Raw genomic sequence first — 19518 nt, 5'->3', positions numbered from 1 at the left:
TGAAAGTGTCTAGATAAGGGGAGAGCCATCACGGTGACCACTGACCACTCCAAGCTCTGGGGAAGGCAGTGGTTTTGATGTCTGCAAGGTCACCAGCAGAGACTGCACCAAGCCCCTCACCAGGGAAAGGCACTGGCCAAAGAGAGGATGACCCCAGGCCTGCAACAGCCCCACAGCCCAGGGTGGTCCCTGGCAGGCCAGCTGGGCAGCCTTCTGGCAGCTGTGCTACCCCCACCCGCACTGGCCAAGTGGCTTCGTGTGGCTTTTGCGTGCCTTCCTCCTGGCCTGGCCCTGCGGGCTGACTGCCCAGGCTGCCGCTCGAGCAGCTGTGACACTATTTCAGAACTCTTTGTTCTCTTCATGGAATTTAGAGGAAGCCCCTGCCAGCTTGGAGACTGGGCCCAGCACTGATAACAGCTGGGATTAAAAGATGAAAAAGCACACAAATGTCCCAGCTCGGCCTGACACCGAGAAGCCAAGTGTCTATGTCTCAACCTTGCAGCCTGCGGCATTTGTGCCCGCCCCACTCTCCCTCCGACTCTGACTGTCTCTGTCCTCTGAGCTCAACCTGCTAAGAGCCATGCACAACCGGGGCATCCATCCTGCCCTGAGGGCCTCTCAGCCCCTGGGACCACTTAAAGAACTCCAAGGGCAGGTGGCTCAAGCCAGACGTGAGCTTACCTTCATTTTGATGGTGAGGTTCCTAATGCAGCCCCGAACTCTGGTTCACATGCAGGCCTCCCATAAGCCTCCAAGCACCTGAGAAAGTGCCATCTTGTAGCCAGTTTACAGAGAGGGACATGGAGCCCCGGGAGATTCGGTGACGTGCCCAGGGCTTCAAAGCCTCTTCCTGTGTGGTTTGCAGGCTCCCAGCCATCTCTGCCAAATAAACCCAGAAGCAGTTTGTCTGCCTTCTGGAAGGTTCTTGAGACACAGAGCCACCCCCAAGCTGCCCAAACCTACAGCTCCGGCATCCCAAATGACACCAGTTCAAGTCCTGGCTGCTCCATTTCCGCTCCAGCTCTCTGCTTATGGCCTGGGAAAGCAATGGAACATGGCTGAAGGGCTTGGGCTACTGCACCTGCGTGGGAGACCCAGAAGAAGCTCCCGGCTCCTGGCTTCGGCCTGGCCTAGCCTCTACTACTGCGGCTGTTTGGGAGTAAACCAGAGGACAGAAGATCTCTCCCTCTCTCTGTCTCTGCCTTTCAAATAAACAAAATAGATTAAAAAAAAAAAAATACAAGCCAGTGAGCACTGGAGTGCTCCTAGGGCACTGACTGAAGGACCTCTCACCAGACCTCCTACTCCAAGTAGCACCATCCTGGGGACCAAGCTCCAGCTCTCGGGGGCGCCCCCCAGCCATTTCCCTCCTCACAGGCCCCATGTGCAAGTTCTCAGTAACCTCTCATTTCAGCCTTTGCTCCCAGCCCAAAGTGGGCGGACTGAGACGGCCCGGGAGGGTCTCCAGGGGCAGATGTGGCTGTGGAGTGTTTCTGGTCTTCTGTTGGCTCTTTTTTTTTTTCCTTTAAGATTTGTTTATTTGAAAGGCAGGGTTACAGAGAGGCAGAGGTAGAGAGAGAGAGAGAGAGAGAGAGGCTCTGGCTCACTCCTCAAATGGCTGCAATGGCCAGAAATGAGCCAATCCAGAGCCAGGAGCTTCTTCTGGGTTTCCCACATGAGTGTAGGGGCCCAAGGACTCAGGTCATCTTCCACTGCTTTCCCAGGCCATAGCAGAGAGTTGGATTAGAAGTGGAGCAGCCAGGACTCAAACCGGCACCCATATGGGATGCTGGCACTGCAGGCGGTGGCTTTACCCACTATGCCACAGCATCGGCCCCAAGGGTCTGTGTTCCTATACTGAGCTGGACTCCGTGAAGACCAAATCTCCTGAACTATTTCTTTAGTGATTTCCCCTCTAAATGTCTCAAATGTTTCTGTTCTCTCTTTCTGCCTTTTTTGTTTGTTTGTTTGAGTATTTACTTATTTGAAAGGCAGAGTTGCAGAGATGGAGAGACAGAGAGAGAGGTCTTTCATCTGCTGGTTCATTCCCCAACGGCCCCAGTGGCCAGAGCTGGGCCGATCTGAAGCCAGGAATAAGGAACATCTTCCAAGTCTCCCGGATGTATACAGGGACCCAAATACTTGGGCCATCTTCTGCTGCTTTCCCTGGTGCATTAGCAGGCAGGCAGTTGTTTGGAAGTGGACCAGTCAAGACTTGAACCCGCACCCATATAGGATGCTGGCACTGCAGACAACAGCTTAACCACTGCGCCACAGCGCCAGCCCCATCCCTGAGCATATTAACTGCAGGTGTTTTAAAATGTTTTCTTTTTGAAAAGCCTCTGTCCCCTCCCAGTTACTTTTTCCCTTTTGTTTGTCCCCTGTGTCTTATGGTAAAGGTGTCCTCTAAAGCCGGGAGCCAGAAACCCAGTCAAGGTCTCCCCCATTGGTGGCAGGGACTCAACTACTTGAGCCATCCCCTGCTGCCTCCCAGGGTCTGCATTTGCATAAAACTGAGTCAGGAGCCAGAGGCAAGCACTGAAACACAGGTGTTTTACTACTGTCATAACTGCTAAGCTAGCCACCTGCATTGAAAGTCTTATTTTGCATTCAACCGTCATGCTAACATCAACAAACTGCTCCATGAGAAAGATATTAATATACCCATTTTCAGATAGGGAAACTGAGGCAAAAAAAAGACACCAAGGATTTACCTGAGTTTGCGTGGATAGTGTTTAAGAGAGCCAGGCTTCACCATCCTGCTTTCTGTGCTGAGGAGGTGGCATAGGCTTTGGCATTGGTCTTGGAGTGAGCGGTCTGGCCAGACCTAGAAGAGTCCCTTGGATGGGGATCAGGGCAGAGGTCAGATGAGCAGAGCCTGAGGAAGGGAGGCCCATCAGGAGCGGAGATCAGGAACTAAGGAGATGGGGAACAGACTTGAGGGGATGTGTGAGAGAAGGAGGCAAGAAGGATGACCCAAACATTCCCTGAGACAGGAGGACCCGCTTGGCCAGTGGGGGCAGATGGGCTGCCGACCCAGTGGAGGGGCCAGGTTCCTGGTTGCACCATCACCTGTCTCTGCATGATCTGGAGCCTAGATTTGCCACGCACAGTCCCTGCTCAGTAGGCAGGGGCCTCGCTCTCAGCCCTGCTGCCCTGGGCCAGGAGCAGGGAGGCACTGAAACACACAGGGCATCTTGGGGTCTTGGAGCACTAGGCTTCCCACAGAGGGAAGGCAGCTGGTCTTCCGGGGATCTCTGAGATATGTGGGGCACAAGAAGAACCCTGATGCCCAGTCAGACCTGAGCACCCAGAATGGAACCTTCAGAGGGGGAGCAAAAAGGCCAGTGGCTGGTGCTGTCCCAGGGGCCTCCAGTGGACAAAGGCTGCAGAGGGCTACAAGGACTAGCCAGCAGCTGGGTGACCAACCTCCAGGCCTCTGCATGTGGAAACAACAACGCAGGCTTCATGGGAATTGCCGTAGGAATCACCAAGAGTGACAAGGCCAAGCAGCCCAGTGCAGTCCAGGGGTTGTGTGTGACAAAAAATGTCCAAAATGACTTCCAAGTGGGCGTTCAGTCTGTGCCACCCCAAGTTGCTGTTCCATTGGCTCTGGGAGGAATGAGTAGGTGGGCAGGTTTTCCACTGGTGAACAGCTCCATTTCCCCTCTGTACCCAGACTCCTCCCCAGGCAGAAGTAGTGCTGCCTCCCTGGGCCCCACGGTGCTGGCACATTTCTAACATGGGTTCCCTCACTGTGTTGTAACAGGCTGCTTGCATGTAGTGTCCCCACTCCCTGTTAGCTACTCAAAGGCAAGAGCTGGGATGAACTCAATTAAGTACTAGTGCCTGGCACAGTATCTGGCAGAGGGGGTTACTAGTGCATCTTGGATGGATGGATGGATGGATGGATGATGGATGGAAGGATAGAAGAATGGATGGATGATGGATGGACAGATGATGGATGGAAGGATGGATGGACAGATGATGGGTGGATGGATGGATGGGTGGATGGATGGATGGACAGATGGATGATGGATGGATGAATAATGGGTGGATAGGTGGAAGGATGGATGATGGGTGGATGGATGGGTGGATGACGGATGGATGATGAGTGGTTGGATGGAAGGATGGATGAATGGATGGATGGATCGTTGAATGGATGAACAGACCAATATGCAGATGGGTATTTGTTTGGATGAACATTCATTCATCTACCCAAAAATAAGCACAGCCATGAGTCACTTAACCATAGGGAACACATTCTGAGAATTGCATCATTAGGTGCAAATGTCCTAGAGTGCCATATACAAACTGTACTCGTGTGGGAATCACCCTCATATATGCAGTCTGCACTTGACTGAAACATCCTTACTCACACAGAGCTGTGTTAAGTGTTTTCCTACAGTGGGATAAATGAACAGATGAGTAATGACAGATAATGAAGTGAGGGAGCGTGAATGGGAGAAGAAATACACACTTGGAGGGAGGGAGGAGCAGGTAGCCTAACAGAGGAATAAATGCATACAGCGGGAGTTGGAGGAATGCCTGTGTGGACAGATGACCCAATGTGCATGCATTCATGGTCTCTTCCAAGGGCGTCATTTCTGTGAGCTGAAGGGGCTGTTGCCCAGGTCCCAGCGAGCCAAGACTGTGAGGGTGAATCCACAAGTACTCTTTCAGTCTATTTAAAATATATAGATTCTTTCTAAATAAACTTTGAATGCACTTCCAAGTATGTTTGGAGAGAGCAGTGACGGCGTTCATGAAGGGTAAATTATGGTGCTCCATTCGGAGCTGTGTTTAGGGACGGTCAGAAATGCATGCATTCCCCAGAGCCAGCGCCAAAATGCGCGTGAGACGAGAAACATGTGCCCAGGATGACGCTGTCAGGCCGGCCCACTGCGAGCACATGTGCTGTGTCGTTGATGGAATATTCGGCAAGTGTTCCAGAAAGAGGCCTCCCTGAAATGGAGGTCAATGAGGATATTCCCCTGGCTCATAAATCCTCAGGAAAAAAAACAGGCCTGTCTCCCACACACATGCGGCTAATTATCTAGGGGCTTGGGGCTCTCCCTGGGGAGTGGTTAAGAGCAGTTTACTGGGGCTTGATCCACTCAAGTGGTTTCCAATAGCCGCGGATAGAAAACCCTGGCAGCTTGCCCTTGGTTCATAAGCTGGCAGGGGGGCAGGCACAGGTGCTAAGCAATAAAAATGAGAAAAGATCACGTGTTCTGCTTTTCTGATGCTCAGCAAAGAATCAGGCCCAGAACCAGCTGCCAGTGGACACCCTGGAGTCTGGGGCCTCTGTGCATGGCCGCTGGGACCATCACCTTGGTTGCGCTCAGTCAGACTCTGCCTAGGCCTGGGTCAGGCCCAGAGAAGAGCTCTATGGGACTCATCACGGTCTAGCAAGGAGATGTGTGCACTGCACCCTGCAGCAAGGAAGCAGCCCTGGGCCGGGGGGAGCAGCCAAGCAGGCAAGGACAAAGCCCACGTCCCAGCTGCCTTCTGAAGAATAGTTAGGAGTTTTCCTGGCCAGAAAGGGAAAAAGGATGTTGGAGGCATGAGCGGCACGGCTCAGGGAGCCAGGAGAGACTCAGGGAGGGAAGCATGGGTCAGCCAGGAGGGACTGTGGCCAGAGAGCTGTGTTCCAAGGACAGCGGGCAATCACACATCCTTCAGTGCATGCAAAATGCTGCCTCAGGGCCACCTCAAGGTCAGCAATGTAGAATCCGCGGCTTTGCCACCATGTGGATTGGAAGGGGGTACCCAGGAGCTGTGGACACAACGGCTCCACCACAAACCCCGCTGGGCTGCTGGGTGCATGGTGCGGCCATCACAGGTTCTGGGAACCCACTCGAGGGGCTAGGGGACATGGACAGAACCGGGGTTTGGACCAGTCAGCCAGTCTCTACCAGCACCACGGGGGCTCCGTCCCACCTCGTCTCATCCTGAGGCTGAACAGGGGCTCAGAGCAGGAACTCTGGCACCAGGCCACCTCGGGCCAAATCCCAGCCTTGCCACAGTGACGTCTCTGGGCCCATTTTCCGCACTGGTAGAATGAGATGGTGATGGCTTCTGTCTGGGAGAGTGGCTGTGAAAATTAAGCAGGCAAGTCCCACTGGGCACAGGTGAGGGTACAGGAGGAGGCCAGCGCAGCGGCAGCAGCAGTAGCAGTAGCACAGAAATCATCGCCTGTGGTTTATGAACCCAGAGCCAGGGACCCTGGGCTGTGTCAGCACAGGCTGACTCCAGCTCCCTGAGCACACAAAAGGCAGCGTGGCACAGCAAAAAGTACACGAGGCCTGAAATAGTCTGTCAGAGAGGAAACGGTCTTTAAAAACAGAGGAGAAAAGGGAACCAAGTGTGTTTCCCAGGGCAACAGCAAGAGCCTCTCCTGGCTGCTCAAAATACACCCAAGGCAAGGGGTGGGGCGAGCACCCAGAAGTTTCCAGAGCAAACGCAGCCCCCATGGGGCCTCCCCAGCACAGGATGGAGAGGCCAGTGCCTTGCAAGTGAACACAGCTGGGTTTGAGTCCCAGCTCTGCCACATGCCAGCCATGTGCCTGGAGACAGGTCCCCCCACCACCCACTGTGAGCCTCTTTGCCTCCTGGGCAGAGCAGAGCAGGCTGCTGCCCCTCCCCGCCAGGGTGCCCAGCAGAGTGCAGGGACAGCCCTCGGGGCATGACCAGGGCAGGTGCACAAGTGGGAGCCACCTGCCTGGCATTCCGGCACCCTACTCCAGGGAGGAAGGGTTGCAGAGAGCCACACTTGGGGAGGACTCTCAGCACCAGCGCCCCACGGCCCCTGCCACACCCAGGGCAGCACAGGACCTGAGGAAAGGGAGGGGTCTGCAGCCACCTGGGGCCCTCTAACCAGACTGTAGCATCTGAAGAGAAGGGAAGCAGCCCCAGAGCAGAGGCCCTGGAAGCTGGGAATCCACTGCACAGGGTCCTTGGGCATAAGTAAAAAGATGTACTGACAGGAAGAGCTCAGGACCACAGACATTTCCCTAGCACCTGCTGTTTGCCAGGCTCCAGACACACACCAGCCAGGGGCCTGCCCTCCAGGACACAGGGGTGCTGATGACCACTGGCGCTGGCTGGCCCACACCCCTGGCCCTGCACCCCTTCTAGCTGCCCAGAGCCAGAAGCTCTCCTGTTGGTGCTTCCACAGTGCCACAGGACCACCCAGCATCCTTCGTGTCAGCCAGGAAGCCCGCGCCCTGCACAGCCTTCCCCGAGAAGTGGCCAGTTCCCGTGCCCTAGGAAGAAAGGGCCTTGCTGACCGAGTGCACAGCAGGGTCCTGCACACAGCTGAGCTTTCAGGACTGGCCTTGTCCCCCTGGTGGCATGGCCTCCAGCTGACAGTCTGTCCCCTCCCTCCAACAGGGAGTCGCAATCAGTGCCTCCATGGTGGTGTCGCAGGCCGCGGAGCCCCAGGGCAGGACTGACTTATCACGAGGTCCCGAATGCCTGTAGTCCACCCTCCAGTGGACGTTTCTGAAATGACTGCTTCACTGGCAGGCCCTGGGGTTGGGCATTCAGATTCTCATGTAGAGGCCCGAGTGCTGTCTGTCCGGTTCACAAAGGGAAAGGATTAAAGGTCTCTGGAGCTCTTTGCTGTGCCACAGCCACTCCGAGGGAACAGCTGAGATCCCAGCAACACTGAGAGGGAGAGAAACGAGGAATGCCAGTCCCACATATATCCCCGCAAAGACTGGAAAGCAACAAAGACGTGCACACCAGTGCTCATTGCAGCATTAGCAAAAGGTGGGAACAGACCAAGGGACCACCGCCAGGTGATTGCATAAACAAAATGTGGTATGTCCATGCAGTGGAATACTATTCAGCCATGAGAAATGAATGAAATTCTGATACACGCTATGCCATGGGTGGACACTTAAGATGTTGTGCTCAGTGAAATAAGACCATCAGAGAGAACAAAGACGTATGATTCCACTTATGGGAAATACCAAGATATCCACAATAGGTAAATCCACAGACAGAAAGGAGATACAGCATTAGGCGGCACTAGGGGTGAAGTGGGGTTGGGGAGTTATTGCTTGGTGAATACATTAATAACAGATTCTTTGGGGGGTGATGGAAAATGGTTAAAGTGGCATATTTCATACCACATATGCATATGTGCCTGTATGTGTGTGTATTTACCACTGTTTTAGGAAATAACATAGTAACAGGATGTATTAAGTATAATGGTGCCACCAAAAGTTCATGGGAAGTGGAATTAAAAGATACAAATAAGTTTATTTTGATGCAAAAAAAAATTTGAATCTCTGCATAAGAGAAGTCTCCCAAAAGTTCATGAAGAGTATCATGGGGGGAAAAAATCCATGTTTGTGTTTCAAAAAGTATTTGTTGTTCCCAAATAAATGTATGTTAGTTTCATTTCTCTGTGAATTTTTGAAGTATCCCAGTACATACAATGGAACATTTTTCAGCCTTAAAAAAAAGATGGGAGCTTGCCACGTGGATGAATGTTAAGGACAATATGCTAAGTGAAACAGGCCGGTCAGAGCAGATACTCCATGAGGTGTCTAAAGTGGGCAGATTCAGAGACATGTAGACTGGTGTTTGCCAGGGAATGGGGAGTCAGTGTTTAAAAAATAACACTGTCCCCTCCCATATATGGGGAGGTTAAAATTTAAAAAAGAAAGAAACGCCCTGTGTATCAGTTTTGCTCCAAACACAGTGCTTTGGCAAACTTCAGTATAAATCCTTGTCAAACATGTTGATAGGAATTCTGTATTACTGTAATAGTAATGATTTTGTGACTTTTTTAAACAATTTATTTATTTATTTGAAAGAGTTACACAGAGAGAGAAGGAGAGGGAGAGGGAGAGAGAGAGTCAGTCTTCCATCCACTGGTTCACTCTCCAATTGACTACAATGACCAGAGCTACGTTCATGCGAAGCCAGGAGTCAGGAGCTTCTTCTGGGTCTTCCACACAGGTGCAGGGGCCCAAGCACTTGGGCCATCTTCTACTGCTTTCCCAGGCCATAGCAGAGAGCTGGATCAGAAGTGGAGCAGTCAGGACTCAAACCAATGCCCATATGGGATGCCGGCACCACAGGCGGCAGCTTTACCCACTATGCTGCAGCACCTGCCCCAATTTTGTGACTTTTAAAATTTACTTTATATGTGTAAGGTTGAGCACCTTTACATTTGAGTATTATTTTTAGTCCTTGCCTATTTGCACCCCAACAAAGATCTGTTTACTTTTTTATTGATTGAACTCTTTATTTAGTAAAGCCATTAAGCCTTAGGCTATAACATATATTAAAAATAGGTTAACTCGGGGCCAGCGCTGTGGCACACTGGGTTAAAGCCCCAGCCTGAAGTGCCAGCATCCTTTATAGGAGCCAGTTCAAGTCCCAGCTGCTCAACTTCCAATCCAACTCCTTGCTAATGGACCTGAGAAGGCAGCAGAAGATGGCCGAAGTGCTTGGGCACCTACACCCATGTGGGAGACCCGGAAGAAGCTCCTTAGCTTCTGGCTTCAGATCAGCCCAGCTCTGGCCATTGTGGTCATTTGGGGAGTGAACCAGCAGAACGGAAGACCTCTCTCTCTGTCTAACTCTGCCTTTCGAATAAATAAAAATTAATTCTTTAAAAACTAAAAAAAATTAAGAAATAGGTTATCTAAAAAATTAAAAATATACACATTTTTAAAGGACTAAGGCTGCTGCACACAGCTGGACACACAGGAATAACCTCAGGGCCAGATAAAGAAGTGTGGAGGCTGAACCACATGGGCCCGCACATGTGACTCACAGGCTCCTGCTAGGGCCCCCCAGGGATGAAGGACGGGGCAGCTGCAGAGCCCAGCCAGGGCAGAGGGACAGACTACTCCTGACAGCTGAGACAACCCAACAGAAGCATGGGCTCCAGCCCTGGCCCCAGGGCCAACCAAAACAAGTCGTCAACCACTCAGGGCCCCTTGGGGGTGGGAGTCACTAGTGCAGGGGCCCCCAGCACCTTCCCTCTGGGCCCATGGTCTGCATAGCTGCAGCAGCTTCCTCAGCTCTCAGAGCCACTGTGGACCCTGCAAGCTCCCAGCCCTGGTCCACACTGGACCCTGGACAGCTCCTTCTCCACACTCCGCCTCCAGCCACAGATCCCTAACAGAGGACGCTGGTGGCCACCCTTCAGGGACCTGTGCTGAGATTTGCCTGAGTGACTGGGGATGCCTCAGCTGCCGCACTGGTGAGGTTGACCGTCGTCGGCTAGAGCCCAGCACCCATAAGAGAGCTCATTCACTGACATTAATGAGCATTCCTCAAGGACCTGTGGCCCTGACATTCCAGTAAGGGGAGAGAAACCATGAGCACCAAACCGCAGATAATGGGGAGAGGCAGTGATGGAGACGGTGCAGCTGAATGGGAGGAAAACATCCAATGGACCCTAGGCAGTGGTCCATTTCAAAAGAGCTAGTGGGGTGGGGGGGCAGTGCTGTGGCATAGCAGGTAAAATCACCACCTGCTGTGCTGGCATCCCATATGGGCGCTGGTTCGAGACCCAGCTGCTCCACTTCCAATCCAGCTCTCTGCTATGGCCTGGGAAAGCAGTGGAAGATGGCTCAAGCCCTTGGGTCCCTGCACCCATGTGGGAGACCCGGAAGAATCTCCTGGCTCCTGGCTTCAGATCGGCATGGCTCCGGCTGATGCGGCCACCTGGGGAATGAATCAGCGGATGGAAGACCTCTCTCTCTCTCTCTCTCTCTCTCTCTCTCTCTGCCTCTCCTTCTCTCTCTGTGTAACTCTTTCAAGTAAATAAGTCTTTAAAAAAAAAAAGAGCTAGTAGGGACAGATGTTTGCAGCAGAAGTTAAGAGTCCCACATCCTGTATTAGAGACCCTGGGTTTGAGACTTGGCTCCGCTTCTGATTCTAGTTTCTTGCTAATGAAACTAGGAGCATCAGATGATGCCTCAAGTACTTAGTCCCCTGTCACTTATGTGGGAGATCCAGATTGAGCTCCTGGCTGCTGGCTTCAGCCTGGACCAGCCCCAGCAGTTGCAAGCATTTAGGGAGTCAACCACCAGATGGAAGCTCTATTTGTCTGTCTCTCTGCCTTTCAAATAAATATAAATAAATGGAGGGAAATGAAAATTAAAAAAAAAATAGAGGTGGTGTTTAGTGCCTTGGGGTACAGCCACCACTTGCAACACCTGCAACTCATATCAGAATGACAGTTCAGGTCCAGCTCCTCTGCTTCCAATGCAGCTCTCTGCTATAACACCTGGGAAAGCAGCAGGAGATGGCCCAAGTGCTCATAACCATCAGAGGGGATTTCACATGTTCCCAACACTGGAAATGATCAACATCTGAGATGAGATATGCCAGTTACCCTGCTCTGACCATTGCACTTTGCATGCATGTGTTGAAATGTCATACTGCACTCCATAAACATGTATGATTATTACGTATCAACTTAACTTTTTAATGTTGAAGGAAAAAAAGTAAATAAATAACCTAGGTCATTTTGATACTAGATAGATGGCTGAGAGAAAATAAAACAGGAATATCTGAGGGCAAGGAGGAGTCGGCCATACAAAGGTGCACAAGAAGAGAGTCCCAGGCAGAGGAAACAGCTTGGGCAAAGGCCCTGAGTTGGGAATAGCCTGGCAGGCTGGAGGAGCAGGAGGCGGGGCATGAGACGGGGGAGTGGGGAGGGAGAGGCTGCAGGTGGGAGAGGGGGTGGTGTCAAGAGCCCCTTCCCAGCCTGCCCAACGCTGTCCTGGCTTTTCCCTGATTTCCTGGGTCCCAGGAATGCAAATTGGGGCAGCTGCTACCCTAGTGCCCTCTCAAGCCCTCCATGGTCCCTGGGGTATGTGATGTGGTAAGGGGCTGTCGGCCCTGCCAAGGGCTGGCAGACCTCCCCTCAAGGAGCTCTTCTGTCCCAAGCCCAGAGCTGGTGAAGGTGGGGCCACAGGCAGCTTTCCCCCACGTGTAGTGCCCCGGGCCCACGCCCACCACCACAGGGGCCTCTGCTCCGCACATGCAGGTTGTGAGGAATCCCCCCACCCCCGAAAGGCAGTGCTCGCCTCAATGGCCTCTTAGGTTCTTAAAAAAAACAAAAAGCAAAAGCTTTCCATTCTCTGAAAGTCATAAATCCTGGCCTTCATTAAGTCGGGAGGCATACCCAGCCCATGTGTCAGTGATTAGGGCTCGGGGTGAATGGAGAGTTGAGGAATTTGGCGTGTTTGGGGTGTGCTGGTTTACATGGGCCTCTCCGGAGCCTGTTTCCCAATAGGAGATGATGGGGCTGGGAAGATCTGGAGCTGAGCAAGCCCCAAAGCCACAGACCCTGCCTTGGGGCGCCCTCGCCCTGAGCTCCACCCACCTGCACAGCAGGTGCCAGCTGTCAGCCTCTGGCACAACTCCTTTATAGCCAATACCTTCCTTCCCCTGGGTAGGGGCTCTTGATGCTGTTCAGGTTAACCTGATTCCGCCTTCGCCTTTTAAGACGCTGAGAATGCCCTTCCCCCTCTCTGAAGCCCTCCCCCTCACACATCCCCCCTTCCTGTTCAGGCCTCCAGCTGGTGCCTTCAGCCCTTCAGAGACGTTCTCGTGGCCTGGAGTCCCATGGGAGGGAAGGGGAGTGGCCTCTGGGAGTGGGGCTGAGGCTTCTCATCTGCCTGTGACACTGCTCGCACGGTCCCTGCAGCCTGGGCAGGGTGGGGAGGGGTACTGCCACGCCTGAGGAATGGGCTGTTACTCCGTGTCTTGTTCTGCTTTGTGCTGCTGTAACAGACTACCTGGGACTGATGATTTATAAAGAAAAAAGATTTATTTCTTACAGTACGAGGGACTGGAAGCTCCACAGGGGAGGGGCTCACATCTGGCGAGGGCCTGCTTGCTGCACCAACCTGTGGCAGAAGGTGGAAGGGTGAGGGCAAGGGTAGGGGCTGAACGCTCTTACGGAATGACCACATCTCCCCCCCTCCACACTGTCACCCTGGAGATGAGTTTCCAGTCCATGGAGCATGGAAAGATACAGTCAAACCATAGCACTCGTCTCCGGCCAATGTGGGGCACCCTCAAGTGGTCCTCTCCCTGTAAGTCTCGGCCAAAAGCAGTGCTTCCACTCAACACCTGGCGTTCCTACTCTGCCTCCCTGTGCTCCCACACCCACAGCCTGGAAGCGTGTGTGAGGCCCAACACTCCCGTGTGCACAGCAGCCACCCCCGGCCCCTGCCCAGGTCCTCCCTGCTGCACCTTCTAGATGAGGCTTAGCTCTGGGACCTAATCCACCATTTCTCTGGCAAGAGGGAGCTTGGCCGGCAGCGGTGGCTGGTGCAGGCGCTTGGACAGGTCATTCGGCCTTTGGGTCCCTGTTTGCTTCTCTGTCCCTGGGGTCCATTGTCTCTGCAGAGCAATTACAACAAGGATTGCCAAAATGGCAAAGCACCGAGCCCTGGGCTTACACAGGCTCTCTTGTCCAGGCTACCGGCAGCGCCCCTGTCCTCCCCCTAAGGCCCTTTGGGCCACAGCTCTTGAGTCCTGTGTAGCTGGTGTGCCACTATTTTTGCATCTTGGGTAATGCTTGATGAAACTGGCTCCAGACGGGAGGTGGAGAACCAGGCTAGAAACAGCAGGCATTTTGGATGGCATCCGATGCAGACCCCAGGAGACCACAAAGCTGCTGGCAGCACTGGACTTATGGACTTAATCCATGGATGTCTGAGAGCCATCCCTGGCAGATGCCAGTTTGTGTGGTTCCTGGCCTATTAAAAATAAATAAATAAATAAACAAACAACAAATGTCAGGAAGTGGCTGTACAAACCGTGGACAAGCTAGTGCTTTCTTCGGCCAGGCAGGGTTTACAAGCATGGGCTCACCAGTGCGATGGCCAAGTTCCATCTAGACAGCATCAGAGGGCCCACTCATCTCTCTGGACCTCAGTGTCTCCATCTGGATTATGGAAACAAAATAACAGCCTTCCCCAGCCATGTGATATGAAGAATAGTCAGCCCTCCTTAGCCACAGATTCCACGCCTGCACATTCAAACCACTGCAGACAGAAAATGTTGCACTGAGCAGGTGCAGACTTTTTTAGTATTTATTTCTTTAACAATTATTTATTTACTTTTCATCTGCTTGAACAGAGTAACGGAGCAAAGCGAGGGAGCACACCAGGAGCCAGGAGCTCCATCTGGGTCTCCCATGTCGGGGGCAGGTGCCCAAGCACCGCCTCCCAGGATGCGTTAGCAACAGGTTGGATCAGAAGCGAAGCATCCAGGACTCAAACCAGTGCTCTGAAATCGGATGCAGGCATTGCATGTGGCAGCTTCCCCTGCTGTGCCTCAGTGCCCACCCTCAGACTTTTCTTCTTGACTTTATTCCTAAATAGTACAATGTAACAACTCTGTGCTCTGCCTTGATATGGCATTAGGTATTGTAAGTTATCTAGAGAGGATATAGAGTATGCAGGAGGCTGTATGTATGCAAATACTGCACCATTTTATATGAGGAATCTGAATGGCTGCAGACTTGGGTATCCAGGGGTCCCAGGACCAGTCCCCCTGTGGATTCCAAGGGACAACCATGTGAGTAAAAGTGTAGCTCTGAGTATAAATTAAGCATCCATGGGGCCAGCGCTGTGGTGTAGCAGGTAAAGCCGCCACCTGCAGTGCCAGCATCTGATATGGGCGCTGGTTCGAGTCCCGGCTACTCCACTTCCAACCCAGCTCTCTGCTATGGCCTGGGAAAGCAGTAGAAGATGACCCAAGTCCTTGGGCCCCCGCCGCCCCCCACCATGGGAGACCCAGGAAGAAGCTCCTGGCTCCTGGCTTCAGATCAACCCAGCTCTGGCCATTGCAGCCATATCGAGAGTGAACCAGCAGATGGAAAACCTCTCTATCTGGCTCTACCTCTCTGTAACTCTTTCAAAGAAATAACATAAATCTTTTAAAAAAATCACACAGTAAACGCACCGATTGTTCTTGCAGCCAGTGTGGCGGTCAGCGTGTCCACACCCTAGGCCCTCTGTGCGGGTGAGGTTGGGCCCCCACAGGCCCAGCCCCTCCAGACGCGGGGCCTGTCCCGTCAGTCTCTGAAAAAGGAAGTCTCAGTGAGCACACGGGGTGTGGTTCCCCCAGGCAGTCTGGGTCTGACCCAGACTGGACAGTCACCTCAGTCCCACGCAGACCTGATGGAGACCACAGCTGCTGTGCTGTGCAAGTGGTGTGTACCCCCCACGCCGGGGTTCATATGCTGGGAGCATGATGATGTGAGAGGTGGGGGTCCTCTAGGAGGTGGGACCTCGTAATGCAATCTGGAGCCTTCACTTCCTCATGCCTTTCCCTCTGAGAGAACCGAGTGTCAGAGTAAGAGGAGTGGAAAGAGGCTTAGAGGGGCAAAGGGCACCAGGGGCGTTCGGGGTGAGCTCGGGAGAGGCCGGGTGGGAGCGCCCCAGCCACGGCCCGCAGCCTGAAGGCGGGGTGGGCCCCTTACCCCGAACGCTCTGCCTTTAGCACCGCAGACACGCGGGTCTCGGGGACTGACCCGGCAGAGGCGGGCCATCTGGATCCGAGCTTCAGAAAGGCTTGCAACGTGTGCACAGGCCTCGCGAGAAAGCCACGAAAACAACGAACGCCCACGCAGCTCCCGGGCCTCGGGGAGGGAATGCGAGCGGCTGGAGGCCGGGCATGGGTGGCAGGTGCCTGCAGCTGCCGCGCACATGCACGCACGCGAGCAACTGAAATGTCTGGTCGTGGCTCTGCCGCGTTGGCTTTGTCTTAGGGACTGGTAACCCGCGTTTGTCGGGGCTTCCCTGAACAGCTCCCACTCCGAGGCTAAGTCCTCTGCCTCAGGAGTCTCCCTGGGAGTCAGTGCGCGGTGGGGCAGGGCTCCTGAATGGACAAGGGAACAGAATGAACGATGGGACGTGTGCGGGAGGGTGCGGGGCGCGGCCAACAGGAGGGGGCCGGGCGGGAAGAGCCAGGGCGGGGGCTCAGAGGGCCGGGAGAGCCCACCCCCTACTTCCCACCCCCAACTCTGGTAGTAAGGAGCAGGCAGCCAACGGGCTGCGCCCGAGCCCTCTCGCCTCCCTTCTCAACCTGTCCATCCTTGTTTTCCTACCCAGGGCCCCCAGGACGGCGTGGCAAGCCTGGAAGACGAGGTGACCCTGGTAAGTCCCTAGTTTTCTCAACTGCTCAGCCTAGACTTGGAAGTCTGCCAGGTGCTGCCCACTGTAGCCACCCTCAGCCACGCCCTTTGCCGAACCCCCGAGGTCACGTGGCCAGCACCCCCTCTTCTCCACATCTTCGCTCTCTGCGCAGTGGATCCTGACTGCCAGCCCACGGTCTCTGCCGCAGGCCTCTCAGCACACCACCACGGTTCTCCTGGCGTCTCTGTCCCTGCCCAAACGTGGCCCGTTCTTCACTTCTCTAGAATCTTCCTTGCCAACCAAGGCCTGGACTCCTCAGGGCAGGGGCTAGGATGGACAACTCCCCCACCCCGGCCCAGCCACTCAGAACATGCTCAGTGAATGCTGATTGGCAGGAGAGAGACAGGAGGAAGGAGAGAGAAAGGGACCAGTGGTCAAATGAAGAACAAGGGGTTCAGGAGAGGAGATGAGGAAGAAGCAATCAGATGCTACTGGGCGGATGCCTGCACTAGACCTGCAGAGGCAAGGAAGGCACCGGCACAGCTACTAAGATGCTACTTGGGATGCGCACATCCCACATCAGAGTACCTGGGTCTGAATCCCAGCTCTGCTCCTGATTCCAGCTTCTTGGTAATGTAGCTTAAGCAGTTGGATCCTTGCCACCCACATGGGAGACCTGGGCTGAATCCCCAGTCACGGCTGGCATTGGAGTGAACCAGTGAATGGGAGTTTCTCTCCTCTCTCTCCAATAAATAAATTTTAAAAGAACCGTGAGGGAAGTTGACCTTTTTAGAACTCTGACAATTAACAAAAGGCTTGCAACGGCCGGCGCTGCGGCTCACTAGGCTAATCCTCCGCCTTGCAGTGCCGGCACACCGGGTTCTAGTCCCGGTTGGGGCACCGGATTCTGTCCCGGTTGCCCCTCTTCCAGGCCAGCTCTCTGCTGTGGCCCGGGAAGGCAGTGGAGGATGGCCCAAGTACTTGGGCCCTGCACCCCATGGGAGACCAGGAGAAGTACCTGGCTCCTGCCATCGGATCAGCGTGGTGCGCTGGCCGCAGCGCGCCGGCCGTGGCGGCCATTGGAGGGTGAACCAACGGAAAAGGAAGACCTTTCTCTCTGTCTCTCTCTCTCACTGTCCACTCTGCCTGTCAAAAAAAAAGGCTTGCAACGACCAAAAAAAAAAAAAGACTTCGCATCTCACTAAGATCAATGGGTTTGGACAATTTTTTTTAAAGAGCCATTTAGTCATTTTAGTCATTTGAAAGGCAGAGATACAGAGAGAAGGAGAGAGATTTTTTTCATCTGCTGATTCACTCCCCAAATGGCCGCAGCTGCTGGGACTGGGCCAGGCTGAAGCCAGGATCCAGGGTCTCCCTTGGGGTCTCCCACATGGGTGCTGGGACCCAAGCACTTGGGCCGTCTTCCACTGCTCTCCTATGTGCATTAACAGGGAGCTGGAGCAGAAGTGCAGTATCCACAACTGGAACTGGCGCCGATATGGGACACTGGCACTGCAGGTGGAAGCTTAACCTTCTACGAGGCACCGGCCTCGTTTTGTAGCATTTTAATTTATCATTTCCCCGGTTCCACAGGAGCCTTAAAAGCAAGCAGAATCATGGCCAGCCACAGTACCTGTGACAACTAGCAGCCACCAGAGAAGGCAGAACAGGTTTGAATCTCCCTAAATGTTCATTTCTAGAGAATTGTCACTGTGTGACCTTTTGGTAGGAAAAGCCCTAACTCAGACTGCTTGCCAGAAACAATCAGCAGTGACTGCTCAACACTGCACCTGCCCAAAGTGGTGATAGCAATTAGAGCAAGCAAGTGGGTGACTCAAAAACTTACAATGAGGGGCCGGCACCGTGGCGCACTAGGTTAATCCTCCACCTGCAGCGCCAGCATCCCATATGGGTGCTAGGTTCTAGTCCCAGTTGCTCCTCTTCCAGTCCAGCTCTCTGCTGTGGCCCGGGAAGGCAGTGGAGGATTGCCCAAGTGCTTGGGCTCCTGCACCCACATGGGAGACCAGGAGGAGGCACCTGGCTCCTGGCTTTGAATTGGCATAGCTACGGCCATTGCAGCCATTTGGGAAGTGAACCAACAGAAGAAAGACCTTTCTCTCTGCCTCTCTCTCTCACTGTCTGTAACTCTACCTGTCAAATAAATAAATAAATCTAAAAAAAAAAAAAAAAACTTACAATGAAAGTCTAGGGGATGAGACAGCCAAAGGGGCTGTGAAAAAGCTCCAGCACATTCTGGAGAACCTAGAATGTACATACATGTGCAGTTCTCTGTACGTGCCCCAGGAAAGACCTGAGAGAACACCAGTCTCTCTCCTCTTCTGAAAGAGGTAGTGAAGGGAAAGGCAGAATTGTAACCTGGTGGAGAATTGAAGTCAGGTCCCACACACGCAGGCCCTCAACATAGGGAATAAAGGCATTAAAGGAAATCTCTAAGCTCAGCACTAAGCTAAACCAGCAGAGAATTCAGCAGCTGCATAGGACAAAGAATGCACAGTTTACAGAAAGCCCACAGCCCTAGCACAGCTGTTAAGATGCCCATGTCCTGGATGAGGGTGCCTCAGCTCTGCTTCTGAAGCCACCTTCCTACGAATCTGCACCCTGGGAGGGGGCAGGTGATGGCTGAAGTACCTGACTCTCTGCCACCCAAGTAGGAAACCCAGATTGCAATCTGGATTTGCTTCAGCCTAGGCTGCCCTGGGTATTGTGTGCATTTAGAGAGTGAACCCATGAGGATAAGATCTCTCTCTCTCTCCCTCTCTCTCTTGCAAATAAAAGTGAAAATATTTAGATTTTTTAATAAAATAAAATAATTATTCTTGGAAAGCTCCTAAACACACAAAGAGCAACAACAATAACATATGTTATATGCCAGAAAGGAGAAGAGGAGCCTAATTTCCAGATTAGTCACAATAGATTATTTTAAATGTCCAGTTTTTAACAAAATATAGGGCAAGAAATGCAAAGATACTTGGAAGTGTGACAATAAAAAGGGGGAAACACAGTCAGTAGAGACTTGCTGAGGAGGTCCAGATGGACTTACTGGACAAAGATGCTGTATGGTATCCAATGACATTGGCTGTTATGTATTTGAAGAGCTAAAGAAACCAAAACTAAAGAATTAAAGGTGGGGGCTGGAGCTGTGGTGTAGCAGGTAAAGCTGCCACCTGCAGTGCCGGCATCCCATATGGGTGCCGGTCCGAGACCCGACTGCTCCTCTTCTCATCCAGCTTTCTACTATGGCCTGGGAAAGCAATGGAGGATGGCCCGAGTACTTGAGCCCCTGTGCCCACGTGGGAGACCCGGAAGAAGCTCCTGGCTCCTGGCTTCAGATCAGCTCAGCTCTGGCCATTTAGGGAGTGAA

At 53.1% G+C, this 19518-nt stretch overlaps 1 protein-coding gene across 1 annotated transcript in view; it reads left to right on the top strand.

Moving 5' to 3' along the window:
- The window catches only part of COL23A1 (collagen type XXIII alpha 1 chain), a 308982-nt gene that overhangs the window by 223393 nt on the left and 66071 nt on the right, over positions 1-19518 (top strand). The window contains exon 3 of the mRNA XM_008255487.5: positions 16113-16157. Within this exon, the coding sequence (XP_008253709.1) occupies positions 16113-16157 (45 nt within the window). The remainder of the gene's footprint in view (positions 1-16112; positions 16158-19518) is intronic.

This window comes from Oryctolagus cuniculus, chromosome 6, assembly GCF_051225735.1.
Source record: "Oryctolagus cuniculus isolate XC-2025 breed Fujian yellow rabbit chromosome 6, ASM5122573v1, whole genome shotgun sequence".
Taxonomy (NCBI): domain Eukaryota; kingdom Metazoa; phylum Chordata; class Mammalia; order Lagomorpha; family Leporidae; genus Oryctolagus; species Oryctolagus cuniculus.
Note: the sequence above shows the minus strand (reverse complement) of the source record. Positions and strands in the feature narration are given on the sequence as shown.